Genomic DNA, 22,885 nt, shown 5'->3' with positions numbered 1-22,885 from the left:
TCACTGTACCTTGCCACTTTGAAGGGCTTTTTTCTCGTTGTCTTTTTGTTCCGACTCAGTGAACAGTTTGCATGGGCAGTCAGAGTGAAAGGCTCACAGAGGCCTAAACTAAAGGGGGCAGTGGCTGTGTGCAGTGGAATGTTATGACAGTATGTTGCTGTAGTGCTCTGTGATGGTGTCTGAGAAGCTTAGAGACCAAACAGCCATATTAAATCAGGGACTGCTGTACTTTGAAAAGCAATTTATTTATTTCAATAGTAGAGGTAGATTAGAGTCAAATTCAAAGTTTTTTTTTTTTTTTCTCGGGATTGTGAAAAATGACTTAAGATTTTATTTTAGTAGAAAAGTAGAACAACTGTTTTCAACACTGATAATAAGAAATGTTTCTTGAGCAGCAAATCAGCATATTAGAATGATTTCTGAAAGATACTGAATACTGGAGTAATGATGCTGAAATATCAGCTTTGCATCAGACGAATAAATTACATTTTGGAACATAATAAAATATAAAACAATTGTTTTAAATTGTACTAGTATTTCACAACATCACTACTTTAACTGTATTTTTCAATCAAATAAATGCAGTCTTGGTAAGCATAAGAGACTTTTTTTTTAAAAACGTTAAAAAAAATCGCATCAACCCCAAACTGAATGGTACTGTATATTATTCAAAAGGTAGTACAGTATGTATTTGTATTTAAAATATCTTTGGCCACTTTTCAAATGGTGATTTAATAGATCCATTAGCATTTCCCTTGTGTGTTCACTAATTTAAGCTTCTAAAGGATTTAACAAAGCAGTTAAACCAGGCCAGCTCCTGATCACAAATCCTCATGGAGCAGGAAGGGAAAAGTTTACTCATCATAATCCCTCCCGCAAATGCTAACTAGCTTCACTGCCAAACAACAGTAGCTGAAGCTAGTAGCCGTGCTCATCAGCACGTCACTGTACCTGCATGTGCTCTAGCATGCATGCAAACATGTTCAATTATACACTTGGCTAAGGTTAGCCAAGTTAGATAACTGTGCTAAATTAAGTACAACAAGAAACAGACATCTCTATGCTTGCAGTAATTGTTTTCTGTGGAATATTGCTTACCTCTGTACATGAATTTGATACAAGAAAAAAATATTGAGCATTGTTTGTTATTTGTTCCATATCAATAAGTATCAAAAGCACAGGTTCAGTAACAGTCCTTAGGTCTCTTCTCTATGCGGTGGCATTGTTGGATTATGCAAGAGTATGTGTTTAATCCGTCTTGATTTCAAGAAGCCAACCAGTTCAGTTGATGGTGAGATTCTCTATCCCAATTTATCTAGTTAACCACCTGACTTCAGTTATGAAAAGTAATAAGGTAACTAAAAGTTCCTACATCCTGTGTCTGTTCAAATAGCTGTGTTTAGAGAACAGGCTGATATTTTATAGTGTTTAGTTCCTTAAAAATGTTCTGCCAAATCCTTTAAATTTCAGCAAAAGCCCTATGTTGTATAGTACTGGGTAATACATTATATAAATCACGTTTATTTGTAATTTCTGCCAGATAGAAGTACACAGTAAAATGAAAAATAATTTATGCAGGTCCACAGTGCAAATTCCAGGCAGATTAATGATAATTATATTAGGCCTAATGCATTTTATGTTAGTGTAAATCATGAGCATTTCTTTTAGCCCTTGTAGAGGTTGTGTTTCGCTCTGCCTCGTAAACTAAAGAGTGTAGAGTTTATTCCTGTTCTTCTGGATGTTCTGTTGAGGACATGGTATAATTACTGTAGCCTACTTCTAAAAGCATTTTAGAAAGAAGCTGTTAAACAGTGAGAATATCTTTTTATTTTATTTTTATTTTTTTCACTAAAATGCCAATAATTATGCATTTCAAATGTATAGTTCCACTGGACAGTCTTAATAAACTAATCACACCTTAAGCTGATTCTTAAATAATTTTAGCAAATCACGGCAGTCAGTTTTACATCTATGCAAGTATGCATACTTCAATGTCATATTTTAGGACAAATGATCATTATTATTATTATTATAAACAAAAGCGTGATGGAATCTTAAATGTTACCCATGACTTTAAATTAAAAATATTATAAAAATTATTCTTAATTTATAGTTTATATTTTCAGTCACTGGTTTTTCCATACAGTACCTTAAATCAAAGAAAATAATTTTGTAAAATGAGATGAACTGACTTTACTGATCTGGAGCAACCATTCCTCCTTATGAGAAATTGTCAATGAATATGTATATATATAATATATATATATATTATATATATATATATATATATATATATAAAACAACTAAAAATGGACCTGAGAATGTATTATATTGGTTAAGAAATGGTCAGTGTCCTTGAACAAAGCTGGTCATTGTATCTGTCTGTATGATTGTGTGGCTCATTCATGCATGAATATTCAGCTGTCAAGGGGTATGATATCTACTAGGTAGGTCATTTGTGATATGTCATATTTCTGCTGTCACAGACGCTAAGCAAACACAGTCCTAGAGTAAATCAGAGTAAATCTGCCAGGAAGTAATGCCATTGCTCCACTACGCAAAGTGCTTTAATTTGTGAAGAATATTCAAATAAATGTAATGCAAAATTAGTATTTTAGAGCTTTAGTCATTGTAAATGAACATTTTAAATGACAATTACATAACATAATGACATAGATATTGTAAGACACAGAATTCATTTCCTTTACACCCCCAGTGCTGTGAGTAAATCTGCCAGGAAGTGATGTCATTGCTCAACTATGCAAAGTACTTAACTGGCTGGACATTGTTCCCTTGTAAATAAACTTTCAGGAATGAGAGACATTTGAATGTGTGCCATATGGTGACATTTTTGCCAGTACGATGCATGTCCTGTAAAACTTGAACAGCTCTGTTCCAGGAAACCTTATCTCACTTTGAGTCACCTTCAGGTATTATGGTCATAAAGGATTTTGATGTCTTCATCTCTGTAAATGTTTCTGGACTGCCACTGTCTGTCACTAAAAATAAATCGTAGCAAGTTAACTGAAATGTCTCAGTATACTTAAGACTTAATTTAGGCAATGTGTGTACCAATATTAAAATGAAAATGAATGTATCTAACAGTTTTCTTTGCTTTATAAAGCTGCATTGCTCTACAATATAACACAACAATGTTTCAGTACAATAATTGAAAAATATATACTGTTATATATGTTGATATATGAATGAATGAGATCTGTAATTTGTGATGCTTCTCGTGACGTATCTCAGTGAAATTCTGCTGTGATTGGCTCCGCTCAGAAAGAAGTTGTTAGGCTCTCACAATCACGTGCTTCTGAGAGGGGGAGGATGGCTGCGTACGCGCCTTGAAGCACGACCCACAGAAAGATCATCTGGCCTGTGTTACTGTCACCTCACTCACTTCCACGGATTTTCCAATTATCCTGAATGTCTCCCACCATGACATTCCCTTGAGATACTGGTTACTGATTACATCAGTATTTATTATGTATTTATATAGTATATTGGGTACCAAGTGTTTATATATATATATATATATATATATATATATATATATATATATATATATATATATATATAATATATAATTATAATTATAACATTTGTCTAATGCTTTTTTAGATTTAAGTGTTGCTGTCCTTTTTAGAAAATTAACAAATTGATGTAATGTAAAATGGGTTTTTTAGAGCCTCCTTCATTGTAATGAACATTTTAAATGACAATTAAATCACATAATGGCATGGCTAATGTAAGACAGGGAGTTCATTTCCTTTGCATTGTGTGTCATTATGTGTATTTTAACATCAACATGTTGTGTGCATCCTCTCTTGTTTTCAAATGTAAATCATCCCCCGCTGTTCACACATTTTAGGCCAAGCCTTTCCAGACTGATCCCCTGATGTCATTTTTGCCGGCATCCTTTGACCATGCCCCCTGCCGACTACCCTCAAAATAATGTCACAAGTTTCCTTTTTTCCTCCAGCGTCACACATAATGGTCCTGTTGCTGAACTGCAGAAGCAGGAAAGACGCATCTCTGTGCTGATATGACTTTGGCTATAGCATTACTCAGCTTTTTTGCTTCTCCACCCAAATCCACCGATCTAACCACTTTTAAGATCTCAAGCGGCGAGGCTTTGAGTATGTGACGCACCTTAGGACGTGCACTACGTGCCTCTTAGGTGAATCCCCTTTTTCTTTCACTCAAAGTGGAAGAGAATGAGGAAGAAGGAACACTGAAAATGACTGAGTGGATAGAATGGAAGAAGGAGGTGGGATCTGAAGAGAAAAAGCAAGAAGGAGAGCCGGAGGAGGGGGGCGGCTGTCAGCTGTGCTCTGCCTCACAAGCCTGCCCATAAAGCTCAGCCAATAGGAGCAGAGTGAGTGGGCAGGGCTTTAGCCGTTTTCCATCCTAGCCTCTGCTGCATCTCATGCAAGGGCATTACATGCAGCTTGACTTCCTAGGCCAAGGAAAGTCAGACATTGCCGTAGTGCTGGGAGGGAACACCCCTACGTGCTGGCTTCTCGTTTTACAGTAAACACACATTGCTTCTGGTCTCAGATTGTTTGCCCTCCTCACTGCAAAGGATCGTAAGGTTTGTCCTTCTCTCTTCTGTTGCGTTTTCACCAAAGAGGTGAAGCAGGATGATAGCGGCACAGCTTCTGGCCTACTACTTCACTGAACTGAAGGATGACCAGGTCAAAAAGGTGAGTTTCATTATTTGTCTTTAACTAGTGCTGTACAAATGCATCCTTACTCGGCCTTGCGAGCATTTGTGAGCTTTTCCAGATCCATGACAACAAGTGACACAGGCCTACATTTTAGATGCGTCTCGTCTCACGTCCCTCCATCTGCAGCTTCTACGTCACACCATGTGCGACAGTAAAGATGAGAGGACGAGGTATACCCTTGCAAATGATGACACAATGCCGTCGCCATAGCTTGTCGGGTTCATGCTGCAGTGTCCTTGAAAGCAGGATGTGGGGCATCATGGAGCTGCCTTGAGGAGAGAACTGATTTTTTTGTGTGTGTGTCTCTGTGTGAACGTGCTTATTGGAGAGTACGTCTCTGAGTGGGGGAAGGTGGTCGTGAGCATCACCCAACCCCTCCCCCGTAGGAAGAGTGTCGGGTTACACCAGCTGACTAACGGCGCGACTTTGCCAGAGAGTTTTGACAGTGTTTTAATGCAACTGCGAGGAAAAGATGTGTAAACAGAGCAGGACTGCATGTATGCACATGCCTGTGTGTCTCGCTTTGAGAATATGCAGCCTTCATATTTTAACTGTGTTAGCCAAAAAAAAACTTGATTTTAAAATACAGTTGTATTGTGTAACATGGTTACTGTAACAACATGTAAGACAATGACAGCCTAAAATGAAATCCATCCTGTGTGATTTAGTTGTGCACCTGCATGCTACTCATTTCTGATAAGAGTTTTATGACCCATAGATGTCATACATATAATTTGATTATAAAAGTTATTCGTTGCCAATGTGACAGGAAGTTTGTGAATAAGCGGATAAACAGTGGTGAAGCATAGCGTATATGACATACCCTTTGTAAACAAATCACACAGACATAAGAATATGTCAGTGCTCTTAGCATATTTAAAGATAAAGCCATCATTTATCGGCTTTCCCACTGCTCTCATGTTTTTATGAGGAAGTTGGATGTTACTCATGCTGGTTACGCAATGACCCATTTTACACACTCTCCTAGTGTTTTTTAACAAATCAAATTCAACGACTTGAAAGAGATTGTAGTAATCTTAATGCAGAAATGTCATAATGTAAACAGAGATTTTATTGGCATATACTGTCCCTTACATGTGTGATATTTATAAAAAGTAATCCATTCATAAAAATTAACATTTGCCTACAGTTTGGAAGACTATACTATGTACAGAACTATATCTGATTGCAAAATATTTTTTATTTAAATGACTAAAAATAAAAATAAATAAATAAATATGTTCACAAGTATAATAAATATATAATTAATAATATAATGTAAATATATTTTTGTAGCATAAAAAAAATATATCCTAGTATGCTTATTAATCAGTATATTGCATATTTGCACCCTACTTTAAAACAACAAGTGTATAACCAACTCCAGCAGGTAAAGAACAGCACTTCGCATACTAAAGTAAACCATTTTTCCAGCAATGGCATCACTCACAGATTCAAGCCTAAATCTCTCATGTGCTTGAAGTTAAAGAGTAATTCATGAGTCAGCATATAAGAGCAGGTGCTTATGTTTACAGTATTAATTCACTTTTGTTGCATTAAACTTCAGTGAAACATCTTCCCCTAGCCATTTTCCTGACAAATATCATCTGTGTTTATACACGGTTTTGCCCATAGATTTCTGGTATGTCTGCATAGTCTAGGCCGCGGGCCATATATTTCAAGGACACACTGACCTAGCAACTGATAGGCAATGACTTGACCACATTCATCATGTTCATAAATACTGATTACTAATAAACACCTGCGTGCTTTAGAAAAAATGGGGGCAAAAGGCACAATGTAATTAGTTTATTGTGTGTTCAATTTGTGTAGATTGACAAATACTTGTACGCCATGCGGTTCTCTGACGAGACTCTGCGCGACATCATGGCCCGCTTCCGAAGGGAAATGGAGAACGGACTGGGACGAGACACTAACCCAACAGCTACCGTCAAGATGCTGCCCACCTTTGTAAGGTCCATTCCTGATGGATCAGGTGAGCTTATCATTTTTCTGGCCGCAAATCATGAATAAATGTCTTATATAAATAAAAGACATTTATATGGTGACAGAATCCTTAAATAATTACAAAAGCTAGCTTTGGAAGTAATCGAGAAAGGAATATGCTGTGTATAGAAATAAGAATGAGTGTGAAGCAAACTGTGGAGTCTGCAGTCTCAGTCCCAAAAAGAAATGTCAGCTTTCTTCATTGTACTTGGTCTGACAAAAGAAAGAACAATAAGTTCGACCAAAATTTTGTTTTCTGAATCGTAGAGATGACATGCTTAAATTTAAATAAATGATTTAAGTGAATGCCCTCAGAGATACCGAGGCCCTAAGGTTACAGCCTCAGATTACAACCTTAGAAGGTATTCATTAAAGGCTGTTCGCAAGCTGTGACGAAAACTAGTTTAACCAGTATTGCCGCAGGTGTAGATTTACCATAACACAGTGCCAAAGTGCTGGCAATCTGAAATTTCATTCTAACTGTTTGTTTGTTTATTCCATTTTAAAATGCATATTCAGTTCTGCAAGTTTTACCAATTTCCCAAGAATTTGTATCAAGGCTAAATAATGGAATACAATGCAAATTTTACCAAAGAACAGAATGGGGTGAATCGACTACTGAGTGCTCACAATATTGAACCAGTTTCCCCCATGCCACAACACACTGAAAGCTGGACTGACATGTGCTCATGCCTTTCTACACGCCCTGCAGCATCCAACAAAACTCATTGGGTTACATCACAGATTATATGAGCTGTAATCCCAGTCAGATTGGCATGTGAGAGTTGACTGCAATTTGTTAGCTTTCCTACTACGATGTGTTTTGCAAGGCAGTTTAATTCTAGATAGTGATGGCAGATTTATTGCTCCCGCACCATCAAAGTAATTCAAAGCAATTATAACAGCATGGACAAATCAAACTGAGTTTGTGTCCACATCAATAATCCATCCATCACTGCAATATGTACCATAATATACATCATTAAATCCAGAATAGCCTGTCAAGAGCAGCTCCCTAGTCCTAAGGTGCTGGACACTAGATAAACAATGCTATAAATAGATTCTAACCTATTAACATCCCAGTGACAAAATGCCTGAGTGTGTACAGCAAGTCTGTACTTCTCTATATGAAAATTCACACAACAAATGGATCTGTTTTTTGTGGTTTGATGTGATTTTAGATGTTATTATAACAGATCATCAGAGATATAGAGTACTTTGTTAATCTTTCTTACCTTTTATATTTGTACTCATCTTCATTTAAATTATCAAGTTTTCCAGGAATGGTTTTAATATGTTGTTAAACAACATATTAAGTTTACTACAGATTAATTCAGTTATTAAAAAAAATACATTTAGGCTGCAGAGTTTTGCTATGAAACCCTTTCATACAATTAATGTTTTAATGTAGTAACCTGTAATTCCAGTTAACTGACCTTTCAAGTTGATGCTGAGTTTACAGTATTAAAAATCTTCACACTCCCAGACACCTCCTTTCCAACCTAGAAACAGAAGACAGCAAGAAAAAGAAAGGCATTTGATTTTCAGTGTTGCTTGGCAACAAGCACTGCACATAATATCGACAATCTAGACACGTCGAGGAGCCCCGAGAACCAAAAAAGACCATTATAGAGTGCATTTTTTACCTAACGCAAACATCTCTTGGCGTTACTCTTTCTTTGTTTAATCTATGGCACAAAAAGACTTGTTGTTAATCACCATTTTACTGCAAATGTTTTCTGAAGAATTATTTCTCGCTGTGAGATGGCTGCCTGTGGTGATTTGTCTTTGTCCAGCTCAGGATAAAAACAGCATTCCTGATTTAGCCCCCTTTGTCAAGACCAAAATAAATGTTAATGGACAGTCTCACTATTACAAGAATGGTACACTATACTGAGTCATGTTTCTACCACGTTATCATAAGGATAACAGCTGCAGTGTTCTTTAGGTAGCTTAGTAAAGCAATTTTTAGAAGCAGAACGTTCTAACTAGTTTAATGTTACATGCTTTTAAGTATATTAAAGGGGTAGCTCACCTAAAAATGAAAATTCTGTCATCATTTACACACCCTCATGCATTGAAGTAAACTTGTGAACTCTTGATAGGGGAAAAATACTTATAATATTGATTATTTCTTTAATTCATTTACAGAGAAGGGAGATTTCATTGCCTTGGATCTGGGTGGCTCTAATTTCCGTATTCTGCGGGTCAAAGTGTCTCATGAGAAGAAACAGACAGTGCAGATGGAAAGTCAGATATACGAGACTCCAGAGGACATCATCCACGGCAGCGGATCACGGGTACAACACCAGTTCTTGGTCCACCTGAAATCATAAACAACCAGTTTCTATTGAAAATATGTGTGGAAATAAGTATATAAATTAATATTGAACAATGTTGTCTGAACAGGCAATATATGTTTACAATCAAACATTGTGTGTTTAATATCATGTAGTCTATTGTACATTAGACACCTTTCTTAATTGTCTCATTATTTCTTGCAGTTGTTTGATCATGTTGCAGAATGTCTTGGAGACTTCATGGAGAAACAAAAAATTAAAGACAAGAAGCTTCCCATTGGTTTCACGTTCTCATTCCCTTGTGCACACACCAAACTGGATGAGGTAACGGTGCATTAGATTCTATATGGTTTGCCAAGAAATTATGCCATGTACATTTTATATAGTTCTACTACTGTGTCACAGATCCAATTTATGCATACAAACTAATGACAATATTTTTTTACCACTGTATTTTTACAGGCTGTTTTGCTAACATGGACGAAACGCTTTAAGGCCAGTGGGGTTGAGGGAATGGATGTAGTAAAGCTTCTAAATAAAGCCATCAAAAAACGTGGGGTGAGTCTGATAAAATAATCCCTTATTTTCTGAATGGTATACAGGTGGATATTCATTTTAGACTTCTTACTGAGGGAGTAAAGGTGTAATGATTCACTTGCAGGACTATGATGCAGATATCATGGCTGTCGTCAATGACACTGTTGGAACTATGATGACCTGTGGCTTTGATGACCAGCGCTGTGAAGTCGGCATTATTATTGGTAAAAATTTTATCCTAATATCTCTTTGTTTTATATATTTTATCAATGGACAGTTTAAAAACAGAATTTTAAAGCTGTAATGCCCATTTGAATCACATAAATTAAAATTAAAATAAATTTGCTCACGGCAACATTGTGAAATTAACTTCCCTCAGTGTACAGATGAATGGTGAATACCACAAATATACTTGATATGCTCAATCAAAGCTTCTGGATTCTTGAACATCTGCCATTGCATGCTGCTGTGATCCCTCAGGTACTGGCACTAATGCATGTTACATGGAGGAGCTCAGACACATTGATCTGGTGGAGGGAGATGAAGGGAGGATGTGTATTAATACTGAATGGGGGGCATTTGGAGACGACGGCACATTGGAGGATATCCGAACTGAGTTTGACAGGGAGATTGATCGCGGGTCCCCCAACCCCGGCAAACAGTTGTAAGTCGCAGAACTTTAAATGCTCTCAAAAATCTCAGCCTATTTTATAAGAACATTTGAAGAGGTAAAGGTGAGTTTTGGCTGTTTTCAGGTTTGAGAAGATGGTCAGTGGGATGTACATGGGTGAGCTGGTGAGGCTGATCTTGGTCAAGATGGCTAAGGAAGGCCTGCTGTTTGAGGGCCGCATCACCCCAGAGCTGCTTACAAAAGGAAAAATTGAAACCAAGCATGTTTCTGCAATTGAGAAGTGAGCTGTCATTTGTTTCATCATAAATAAGATTCAGTTTAAAAAATAGAGTTTAATTCTGTCATTTCCAGCATTTTAAGGTATATTAAAACATTCTAAAATACATGCTACTTTGAGTTTTATCTAAGTGTTGAGTTTATAAACTACACTTCTTTTTTTTTTTTTTTTAAGAAATGATTATCTAACTTTCATTTAAAAAATGTACTTATGTCTAATTTGAAAAATGTAATCACTGTCACTAGTGGGCTGAAATTAAAGAAATAGTTCACCCCCCAAAAAATGTACTCACCCTCAGGCCATCTATGAGTTTGTTTCTTCATCTGAACAGATTCGGAGAAATTTAGCATTACATCACTTCCTCACCAATGGATCTTTTGCAGTGAATGTGTGCCGTCAGAATGAGAGTCCAAAAAGCTAATAAAAACATCACTGTAATCCACAAGTAATCCACACGACTCCATCAATCAACAATCCATCAGTTAACGCCTCATTAAAAGCTGTGTTTGTCAGAAACAAATCTATCATTAAGGTGTTGTTTACAGTTTCATTTGTTTGTTACATGCAGCATTTCACTTTACAAGACATTGAGTGATGGACTAGAAACATGTTGGGGATTATTTTGATGTTTTTATCAGCTGTTTGAACTCTCATTCTGACGGCACCCATTTACTGAAGGTGATACACTGGTGAGCAGTGAGGTATTGCTAAATTTCTCCAAATCTGTTCTAATGAAGAAACAAAATGATCTTGGATGGCCTGAGGATAAGCACTTTTTTTTTTGGTGGGGGGGTGAATTATTCCTTTAAAGCCAATATAAATGGTCCTTTGTGGCTAAAAATCATAATATTTTAAACCTTACAAACACATTTTCTTTAGGAGCAAAGAGGGACTTACCAAAGCCGAGGAGATTTTGACACGCTTGGGTGTAGAGCCATCTGAAGATGACTGCATTGCTGTGCAGCATGTTTGTGCTATTGTCTCTTTTCGATCTGCAAATTTGATTGCTGCTACTCTGGGTGCAATCCTTACACGTCTTAAGGACAATAAGAACACCCCGCGCCTCCGCACGACAGTGGGCATCGATGGCTCCCTCTACAAAATGCATCCACAGTGAGTATAACATTCAGATCATCAAATCAGACTAAAACATGACTTATCAGTAATGCTATGTACCCAGCGTGCTTAGTAAGCCATCACAGAGTGTTTTAGGAATACATCTGCAGGTGCATGTGACACCCTGAGTGAGCGCTGAACCCTCTTGAGGGCTCTTCAGACAAAGGAAAATTCTATTAATAAACACTGAGTAGGTTTTCATAGGAGCAGCTGCGCCTTTATTTGTTGTGACACTCTACCCACTGACCTTATCTGGAGACTAAATTAGATGTTACAAGGTCACAGAGGGATTACTTGAAAGATTAAAGAAGCTGATCAATAAATTGAAACAGGAATTTATATGCTATTCATGTCACGTATTCACAACAATTTACAGGCCTCTTTGAATGTCAGAATAGACAGCAAGCCTTTAAATAAACTTGAAAGGCATAGTATTAGTGGTCTGTTCTCAGTGAAACTTGAGAGATACTGCGAATGAGAAACAACAACAGCAGGACAGTATGTTGCTTAAGAACACTGTCTTTCAGTTGCCTTTAATAATAATGCTAATAAGCTGGACATCAGTGAAACTATATTTTATACAAAAGCCATACAAAAACTGTCCAAATAATGCTTTGCTTGACATTAGATCTCTACATGTCTCTTTGGAATAATCGATTCTGATTAATCACTTTCTGCGTTCAAAGTGGCAGGTCACACAGAACGCTTTTTCATTATTTTCCTTCACCGTTCCGCTCGCGCCGTCCTAAAACCGCGGCGCTCAAGTTAAAAATGTAAATAAGTAATAGCCTATTCACTGAGAACACATTTGTCCCAAAGGCGAACTTACCTGTACACAGTGTTTTAGGAACGCTGTGTAACCCATATCAGGCTCCAGGCGGCACAAACGACCTCAGCGTGCCGTGACGGTCAAACACACTCGTCTAGCATGTTTACATCGAAAACAAAGGAAAAGCAAAGCAGAATGATTTTCACAGTTTCAGGGCCTATGTATAGGCAATACCTCAATAGCAAATGTGATATTTCAGTAATTAAATACTGGAGAAATTAACATTGTGTAACTTACATTTTAGACACATTGCTGGTTATTTTTGTGTATTTGCTCCGCGTATATCGTTCCACAAATGGCCGAATTAACCCTCTCCGCGCAACACAAATGTTTCATTCCCGAATGAAACGGTGTTTCTGAACGAATCGGTTTAATAAATGATTCATTGACTCACTCATAAAGAAAGTCACTTGCTGCTGTGTTACTGAATGAATAATTTTACCTACTTGAAACTATGTAACCTACTGAAAAAGTTGGTCAAAATTCCCCACCAGTAATATACACTAGACACACAGACATTTGATTCCACATCCGTCTGTTTCTGCCAGGTATGCCCGCCGGCTGCACAAAACTGTGCGTCGTCTGGTGCCGGAGTCTGACGTTCGCTTCTTGCTCTCTGAGAGTGGAAGTGGCAAAGGAGCTGCAATGGTCACCGCCTGGGCTTCCCGGTTGGCCGATCAGACACGTCAGATTGCAGAGACTCTGGCAGAGTTCCGCTTGACCGAAGAACAACTGCTGGAGGTGAAAAAGAGAATGAGAACTGAGATCCAGAATGGATTGAGCAAGAATACCCAAAGCACAGCCACCGTCAAGATGCTGCCCACCTATGTGCGGAGCACCCCGGATGGAACAGGTGAAAGATCTACAGCAATACGGTGTATTTTCCTAAAAATAGGCAAACAAATGACAAGAATCCTAGATATGCAGTGATCCCCCATATATAACCTGCCATTCTTTCACTGCAAAAAAAAAAAAAAAAAAAAAAAATGCAGTGTCATAATTACATTTAGCAAAATGCGTTCATGCATCGTGTCTAAAATCCACCTGCTCCTCTGCTATGAGTAAATTAAATTTTCTTTATCCCTGTTGAATTGCATCATAGTATAATCCCAGGCTTACTGAATACAGACACATGACATTGTATTTTATCCCTGATGGTGATTTAAGGTGAAGGGTTTTAATATGCAGCTTAAGAAAAGTGCATGTTTTCACCATCCAACAAATCTCAATATTGAACAAATGTGCTAAGAATTAAAAACCTTCTAAATTCACAAATAAAGCAATAAAATGAAACGACAGCACAGGAACTTTATGCTGTCCTCTCATTCTTATCCTTAATGATAAATTTGGCATTATTTAATACAATTTTGTATGATGCACGATTCATGACTTCGCTGTATTCCTATATTTTCTCTTTTATATAGAAAATGGTGACTTTTTGGCTCTGGATCTTGGAGGTACAAACTTCAGGGTGCTTTTGGTAAAGATTCGCAGTGGCAAGAGACGAACCGTGGAGATGCATAATAAAATCTATGCCATTCCCATTGAAGTAATGCAAGGAACCGGAGATGAGGTGTGTGGTCATATTTACACCTTATTAAAAGACTACACTTACTCAAAAAGCATCTTTTATATAGTTGCATGTATCACGTGACACTGAAGACTGAGATAATGGGTGCTGAAAATTCAGTTTTAGGAATTTTTATTTTAATCGGAACCTATTATTTTAAATTGTAATGCTATTTCACAATATTCCCATTTTTGCTGTTTTATTGATTAATGCCTACTTAATGCTTAATAACACATTCTTATCTCTAAATAAAGGCAACATTTCAACACTAAATGATATTTATTGCTGTTCCACACCACCTGCAGCTATTTGATCACATTGTGTACTGCATATCTGACTTCCTGGACTATATGGGGATGAAGAACACCCGCCTGCCTCTGGGTTTTACCTTTTCCTTCCCCTGCAGACAAACTAGTCTGGATGCGGTGAGCTGCTTGTTTGATCTTTCAGCTTCATTTGCTCATCTAATGAATAAAATCCTGATGACTTTTCATGCTTTGATGGATACAGGGAATTCTGGTAAATTGGACAAAGGGCTTTAAAGCCACAGACTGTGAAGGAGAAGATGTTGTCAGCCTCCTGAGAGATGCTATCAAAAGAAGAGAGGTGAGTTATGGCATATTGTTACAAATACAAGATTTGATAGAGTAATTCATTTTTAAATCTTGATCTATGTGTGATGTGTGTGTGTGTGTGTGTGTGTGTGTGTGTGTGTTTGTGTGTGTGTGTGTGTGTGTGTGTGTGTGTGTGTGTGTGTGTGTGTGTGTGTGTGTGTGTGTGTGTATGCTTTATTATGTACAGGAGTTTGATTTGGACGTTGTAGCCGTAGTGAATGACACGGTGGGTACAATGATGACCTGTGCATATGAAGAACCCACATGTGAGGTTGGGTTAATTGCAGGTAAATACAATATAATGTATTATCAAATATTATTCAATATATCAAATGTGACAACAAATAATAAAATTGTAACTCTAAATTTGAAAGAGTGTTATAAACATTTGAGTTAAGAGAAAATGCTATGTGTGCTTTAAGGAACGGGTAGCAATGCCTGCTACATGGAGGAAATGCGAAACATTGAGACAGTCGATGGAGTGGAAGGCAGGATGTGTGTGAACATGGAGTGGGGAGCATTTGGAGATAATGGTTGCCTGGATGACATCAGGACTCAGTATGATAATGCTGTGGATGATCTCTCCCTCAATGCCGGCAAACAAAAGTGAGCAGTTTTACCCAGTCGAGTGTGAGGAAAAGAAAAAATGTTTTGAAAATAAATTGAGACAAATGTTTTAACATAAGAAAGCAAATCTGGAAGAATTGGTCAGATGGGGAGCCTACTGTCTGTACCATAATTTAAGAATATAAATACAGATGTGTTAAATATTTATAGCGTTGCTGCATATTCTTTTAACAATTCTACAATTCTTTTAAATTCTAATCTTTCATAATAATACTAGTTTCTGTATTTTTTTTGTTTTGTTTAAATAGATGCATCATTATGGTTTGCATAAAAGACTGCTTTTAAAATAAATAAAAAAAATAAATCAACCCATACATTTTGAAAGAAAGTGTACAATATGTAATATCTTTTATAATGCTTTGGCATATTTGAGATCTAAAAATTGAAAGTATTTTTTTTTTCACTATTAGGTATGAGAAGATGTGCAGTGGCATGTACCTGGGTGAGATTGTACGGAACATCTTGATCGACTTGACAAAGCGTGGCTTCCTCTTCAGAGGACAGATCTCTGAGACCCTGAAGACCAGGGGTATCTTTGAAACCAAGTACCTTTCCCAAATTGAGAGGTACTGCAGCGGTTTCATCACAAAACCAGACATACTGAAATGCTAAAATACATTCTGTTTAGAAACATTTCAAACTGCTTAATGGTCATGGCCTGAAATGTTCTTCCCTCTAGTGACCGTTTGGCGCTACTGCAAGTCAGGTCCATTCTGCAGCATCTGGGCCTGGACAGCACATGTGATGACAGTATTATCGTCAAGGAAGTGTGTGGAGCTGTTTCCCACCGGGCTGCCCAGATCTGTGGAGCAGGAATGGCTGCTGTTGTAGACAAAATCCGGGAGAATCGTGGTCTGGACCATCTGGATATCACCGTTGGGGTTGATGGCACTCTGTATAAGCTCCATCCACAGTAAGTACATGCAGAATGAATGTATTTTTAATAGCATTTGTGATGTAGGTACAGTACTTATTTCCAAGTGATGGGCGTAAATGTGGTACCTGACCTATGCCCCATTCTTCTCTTCAGTTTCTCACCGATAATGCATCAGACTGTGAAGGAGCTTGCCCCCAACTGCAACGTCAACTTCCTCCTCTCAGAAGATGGAAGCGGGAAAGGTGCCGCCTTGATCACTGCCGTCGGGTGCCGCCTCCGCCAGCAAGAACAAAAGAGCTGAACCCTGCGTCGAACAAGCCCTCACCTCCTTCTCTCGCTCTCTCAGAGCATATACATTTCCACTCGCAGCTGTGACTCTGCTCTCATCCACCACGATCCGGCACATTCTTCTGCTCATGCTCAGAGCTGTGATTTGACCCCATCGCTTTGTCTTTGTGTGTTATTAGGGGTTGGTCTGTCTGTGTCCACCCAAACTATATGTTAAACTGTTAAATAATAATAATAATAATAAACTGTTGTTAAAGTATTTATGGATGTATATTGGAAAAAGGGAAGAAATGTAAACATTAAAAACATTAAAGTTAAGATATTTGACCAAGTATATGAAGATATTATTTATTTTATTTTTATATTTGATGGTAGACGTAACAGGAATGGATACCTGAGGGGAAGAATTTAGTTGCAATTATGCCAAGCTAATTCCAAACCTCTGCATATTGTCATTTGTCTGTGGCAGTTTGTGGTGTTAATATAGCAAAACATCAGAGGAGCATTCGCTTTCCATAACATCTCCCTCATTGGTCACAGATTAAGTGACGACGACATTCAAGTTTAGTCTCGCAATCACAGCTGCCTTCCTGTGTAATTCAAGCCACTTATACTAGTCCCCGTACAAATCAACAAGGACAGGAAACCAACTGCCTTTGTATATCCACTTATCCACTTTCTCTGAAATAGTCTTATCCTCTCATTCCCGCAGAATTTAGCAAATTATACAGTATCATGCGTATTGCTTTTGTCAGCTTTTTGCTGTGTGTGTAAGCAGATATGTGGGTTATCAGAACTGATTCCCAGTAAATGTCCTTCTGTGTGCCCTGGCTGGTTATTTGTGAGTGATCCTGTGTAGTTGATTTGAGTGAATCTGTGTAGTGGCTCAGAGATCTTCTAATGAATGCATGCCTTACTTGGTAACTGAGGTCTAGCATCCACTGATTTTGTACTATTTCATAGTTGCACAATATAAATAGATGTTCCTGAGAAAACCTATAGGAGAAAACCATAAAAATATTTTGATCAACTCAATTTGTGTTCTGTGGTGTCCTTCGCGGTTGCCCAAGCACCTTAGCATTTTTTGTTCAGTATTTACATCCTGTGTGGTAATTGGTTGTGCAATAAAAGAAATTCCTTTTATATATATCTTGAATGAATGATTTTTCAGGTAATTTTGTACACCTGAACAAAATGGTCAAATCACACAGGCTAAATATTTCTTATTGTTACAGTGAAAATGCTGGTTACTATTGATTTTTAACTTTCTTGCAGTATTTTTTATTTACACACTTAGACACTATATAGGGCTACTGATTTCACACACACAAAAAAAATCACAAATAAATATAGATTTAAACTTTATCTTAAGGGAGCCGAATATGAGCCTTCTTTGATTGGAAGCTTCAAGGTATAGCAAACTCTTATTTTTCTGGTTACTGGATACTTAAGGGTTTTTTTTTTCTTTTTTTTTTTTAGCTCTACATACCTGGGTTGTCTTATTGGGGTACATCCCAACCCCTCTGTTCTATTTAGCATTTTTGTATTTGACAAAACACTAGTAATGTAATGCACTAGTAATGCAGTAACCTTTACTTAGATTTCAACACAGAACAATAATACAATTAAACAGATGCTAGACAATCATACAAATGAAATACAATATTTTACCAACAAAATCAATAAAAATATGAATTGTGTATTACCCACTGCCATTATATGTGACAGCATAACAAACAAACATTTTTTTTATATGAAAGACATACAGCTTAATTATTACTCAGCTACATTTTAGAATCTGTTGGTTGCTGTAACAGATATTATTGACTTTGAAATTAAATATCTCAGGGCTAAAACTCATGCAAACATACTCAATTCTCTTTAATCAGTCAAGCGTATGGATGTACATGCAGATGTACTGTATATTAAAGATAATACATGCTGTAAACATTAAGTACCACTGAAATGTAAGCTTGCTTGTCTATGTACAGTTCAATTACAACAGTTTGGTTGTGTTTATATTGTAGCTTGCCTATATACATACCCCCCGTTTCACAGACAAGGCTTAAACTTAGTCCCAGACTAAAATGTAAGTTTGAGCTGTTTCAGCTGAAAGAAACTTGCACTGATTAATTTTAAAATATGTCAGTGCCCTTGTTTTGTCTCAATATGCACACCATTAATGTTTTTTTTCTAAAGCACGGTTATAAAAATTACTTACGTCTCCTAATTGAACTATGGCTTAATCCTGGCTTAGTCTAAGGCCTGTCTGTGAAACCAGGCCATAATGTCTTCGACCACTATAGATAATTAGGCAACACAGATTTCCCACCTAAATTTGTCTCTCTTTTTCCAGTGCTGTCAATTCAACCCAACAGTCATCGTCCTGCTTATACTTGACTTTATATATCTCAAGCAATCCATACTCTTGACCATGGGTACAGATGCTCTGACCAGTTTAATGCTGATTTTGCAGTTGTTTTTACATTTAGAGATGCCACTTGACATTTAACCAATATTTACAGCCTGAAACATCCATTGCTCTATGGTGGTGCATGAATTAACATGGTAAATTGTTGTTTAGGTTTAGGGTCAGTAATATTTTTTGCCTGCATTTATTTAATCAAAAATGCAGTAAAAAAAAAAAAAAAAAAAAAAATACTGAAAAAAACTGACTTTTCAGTATTAATTACTCCAGTCTACAGTGTCACATGATCCTTCAGAAATCACTCTAATATGCATGAATTAATTGCTCTAGTAACATTTCTTATTATTGAAAACAGTTGTGCTGCTTAATATTTTTGTGAAAACTGATACATTTTTCAGGATTATTTGATGAATAGAAAGTTCGGAAGATTAGCATTTATTTGAAATATTTTTTGTAAAATTATAAATGTCTTTATTGTCATTTTTGATCAAGTTCATGCATTGTTTCTGAATGTATTCATTTCTTATTTAAAAAAAAATCTTTCTGACCCCAAACCTTTGAAAAGCAGTGTATACATCATATACAAAATGAACTGAGCTATATATAGACTAGGACTAGTATTTCAAGTATAGCAACATGGAAACAAAAACGGCTTGGTGCTTATGCTAGAGGAGTAGATGAATACTCCACCTGTTAAGCCCACTGAATAGAGAACAGTAGGAGGGAAAATCTAATTCTGTTCGGAGGTATTATGTGCAAGTATGGCCGTGCTTGATTTTAAGAATAGCCAACAGGCGTGTTTTTCACCCTGAAATATTATAGATTTAGGCCTTGATTAGTTTGGATATAGTGTCTTCTGGTTTGTTGACATGATTACGGACCACCACGCTGGTGGTCTCAGTGCAATAACTGCGTCGCATGTGGAAGGTTCTCATGTGCTGCAGTTCCATGTTGTCCTCCTCAGAAACCTTGATGAGGGGGCACCACTGGAATGCTTTGCGAAAACCTGAGCGGAATCTAAAGAGGGACAGCATATACTAGATGTAAACGTCCTGTGCATTAAGAATGGGACTTCTTGAAGAATAAATACTGATTGAAATTAGGGATTAGGATTGGGATTGAAAACTTTAGGGATCACTGTTCTAGGTTAACTGACATTAATGCAAATGCTGCACTAAATATCCATGTAAATGTGTTTAATTCTTTTTCTCCATCTGAATGTGCATTTACCTTTGGTTTAGACAGCAGTAAATGATGGGGTTGTACATTGTGGAACTCATGGCCAGCCAGAAGATGGACAAATAGACCTGCTGGATGTAGTGCTGCTTGTATATGTCCCTATTGAAGCTCCCCAGGATGAAGTAGATGTGATATGGAAGCCAACATATTGCAAAGGTCGTCACCACCACTATCATCATCTTCACAACCTTTATTAAATTACAAAAATGGCATGAAACTTTTTTGCTTTCAACACAAGGACTATAATCCAAAACCATAAATAGCTGATGCCACCAATGAAAAATCTCTCTGGAGAGGCTTACTATTATAAAGGTCACAAAAAAGAAAATTGTGAAAGGAATGAAAAAAATGAAAATAATTTCCTGTTCTGCCAGAAATAAAGCATTTTGTCCAGAGGGAAGGTTTTACCACCGATTCTTTAAGATTTTATGAAACTTAACTACATTTGGTCATGACAATACACTTTTTTTTTTTTTTTCAAATGTAGCAACCAATGATATGTATTGATTTAGAGTTTAGAAACATGAAAACTGCCTTCATGTGAATGTGCATTAGTTCTGAATGGCTTAGTTAAGTGACTGGAGAAACTGGAATAAATAACAAAATGATATGAGTAAATACTAGCATCACTGACCTTGCGTTTCGCCTGCATCTGGTTCTGGTAGTGGTTTGATGCTTCTCCAGGGATCTCACTGCCCCACAGCCTCCTTCCCACCAGGCTGTAGGTCACCAACATCACCAGCAGAGGGAGCAAGTAGATCAGGATAATCACAGCAATCTGATACCTAGTGAGATTAAGCATTGCTTCATGAGTCAAATCTACATAAATTAACGTTTTTAGGTAAGAATCCTCTACTCTCATTTAAAATAATAATACTAATTCCTTCATAATGCCCATCAAAGTGCAAAATTACTCTAAGTGTTACACCTCACATGTTTTCTAACATGTCATCTCAACCATAGTTATTACTGCGTATTCAAGGGAATTTATTAACAATTTACTTGTCAGCAAAAATTGAGAAAATACATTTTTTGTCTATTTTTCTTACGAGAGCTGATGTTTCCCTCCATAATCGTCAGGCCATTCCACCATACAAACAGTCCGAGGGAAGTAGAACTTTGTGCTGGCGTAATAACACTGAGGAAAAGCCAGTGAAAAAGCCACAGTCCAGATGACCCCGATCAGAACTTTAGTAGTAGTGGAGGAGAGCCTGGGCTTCAGAGGGTGGATTATAGCCATATATCTGGGGATTTCAGCCAACAACAACATCATAATGACAGTGAACGTATACCTTTAAATGATAGGCTACCATAAATATGATACTATGCCTACTATGAATAACAAAATGGAAAAGGTTGGCAATACCAATTTGTTGACTCTCTCTTCTATTGCCATACAGCGCTTTTTGGACGGAAATCACTGCATGCATAATGTCACTAAATCGGACTCTTATTCATATCATCAGGACGCACAATGTGGAAAGCGATCCACTCAGCGCGAAGTGTCCCTACCCATTTTACGCATGAGTCACCAGGTAAATTGGAATCGATCATCCAGGAATATCGCAGTAAATTAACTTTCATTATTTAACCCGCAGGTGAATTGCATATTTGACATGTTCATGGACGTTGCGCGCGCAAACTACATGCGCACAGGTTCTCATTTAGAAAGCTTAAGTGTCCTATCACTTCACCTATTTGCATGAGCTTGCATGAGCATAAAAACGATTTTCAAAACACTTTTAACATAGATGGAGCACATATAAGCTTTATATTTTAGCCTTTTGAGATGATGCATTTAGAGTTTCATCATCATTTCATCATCTAGATTATCTTAATCCATTGGAACATGTTATGGTAAAGTTAAAAAGAACTAAAAAGATTATTAATAGCAATTTATAAATTGTACTGTAGTAAAATAACTGCAGCGATATTCAATTAAGTGCTTTGTTGTCTGCTTACCTGTCAACAGCAATAGCCGCCATTGAATAAATACTTGAGAACATTGCTGTTATTGGGAAGAAGTTTTGAAATTTACAGTATCCCAAACCAAAATACCAGTCATTGTGCAAAGCGTACACGAAATTAAAGACAGTATTAAAAGTTGCCATAGATGCATCAGAAAAGGCGAGGTTTACAATGAAGTAGTTGGTCACTGTCCTCATGCGTTTATGTGCCAGAATGATCCAAATAACAGTGACATTGCCAATAATGGACACAATTACGATCAAGGTGTAAGCAATCGCCCATAGTGCCACCTGCCAGTCCGGCTGCTCAAACAGATTGGTAGAGGTTTCGTTTCCATCTTCCTCGTCGTAGAGAAGAGATGTTGAAAGGGGGTCCAAAGTGGTATCCATCGTAGCTGTCCTTAGTCACAGATGATAAATCAATCTGTATGCTTATTCCAGTGAGTGACTCACTCTGCTGTCGCTACGACATGGTAAACCAGTGTATTTTATACATTTGCAGCAGTTAATTTTCCATACTGTGAGTGGTCAGTGCGCCTTGTGTCCAAACTGCCTGCACAAGAGCGTTATTGCGCCTGCAGGGATGATAGCACTGAAAAACTGAAGGAATGTGCGCAAAGTGTTGGAGGTGTGTCGGGTCTAATGCAGTGACGTTGAATGAAACACACTTTTGCCAGCGCGCATTGTGACGCACAGCATCCTGCTTTCCTTCTACTAAAAAGCTGGCGATTAGCAAAATTTTTAATTGGCATGCAATTGACGCGTTAACCGTGGACAGCTTGCTGTCATTAATAATTGCCAAACCCCTGTAGCGTACACTAATGGAAATATGTTACAGTTTAGAG

At 37.3% G+C, this 22,885-nt stretch overlaps 2 protein-coding genes across 2 annotated transcripts; one reads left to right on the top strand and one right to left on the bottom strand.

Moving 5' to 3' along the window:
• The first annotated feature begins 4,398 nt into the window (after positions 1-4,398).
• On the top strand, positions 4,399-17,549 carry LOC109082155 (hexokinase-1-like). The gene is made up of 18 exons (XM_019097065.2): positions 4,399-4,709; positions 6,567-6,729; positions 8,892-9,040; positions 9,245-9,364; positions 9,503-9,598; positions 9,702-9,801; positions 10,058-10,241; positions 10,333-10,488; positions 11,365-11,598; positions 12,979-13,283; positions 13,855-14,003; positions 14,306-14,425; positions 14,511-14,606; positions 14,802-14,901; positions 15,037-15,220; positions 15,652-15,807; positions 15,921-16,154; positions 16,272-17,549. Exons 1-18 carry the CDS (start codon positions 4,647-4,649, stop codon positions 16,417-16,419), a joined length of 2,757 nt encoding a protein of 918 aa, XP_018952610.2. The 5' UTR covers positions 4,399-4,646; the 3' UTR covers positions 16,420-17,549.
• Positions 17,550-19,307: 1,758 nt separating this feature from the next.
• Positions 19,308-22,848, bottom strand: LOC109082163 (neuromedin-K receptor-like). Its single transcript, XM_019097077.2, has 5 exons — positions 22,036-22,848; positions 21,123-21,317; positions 20,708-20,858; positions 20,065-20,261; positions 19,308-19,851 (listed from the first exon to the last, which is right to left on the bottom strand). The coding sequence occupies exons 1-5, from the start codon at positions 22,428-22,430 to the stop codon at positions 19,659-19,661; spliced, it is 1,131 nt and encodes a 376-aa protein (XP_018952622.1). The 5' UTR covers positions 22,431-22,848; the 3' UTR covers positions 19,308-19,658.
• Between the last annotated feature and the right edge of the window lie 37 nt (positions 22,849-22,885).

Source organism: Cyprinus carpio, chromosome A13 (genome assembly GCF_018340385.1).
Source record: "Cyprinus carpio isolate SPL01 chromosome A13, ASM1834038v1, whole genome shotgun sequence".
In the NCBI taxonomy this organism is placed as follows: domain Eukaryota; kingdom Metazoa; phylum Chordata; class Actinopteri; order Cypriniformes; family Cyprinidae; genus Cyprinus; species Cyprinus carpio.
This window is presented reverse-complemented; position numbering and strand designations above follow the sequence as displayed.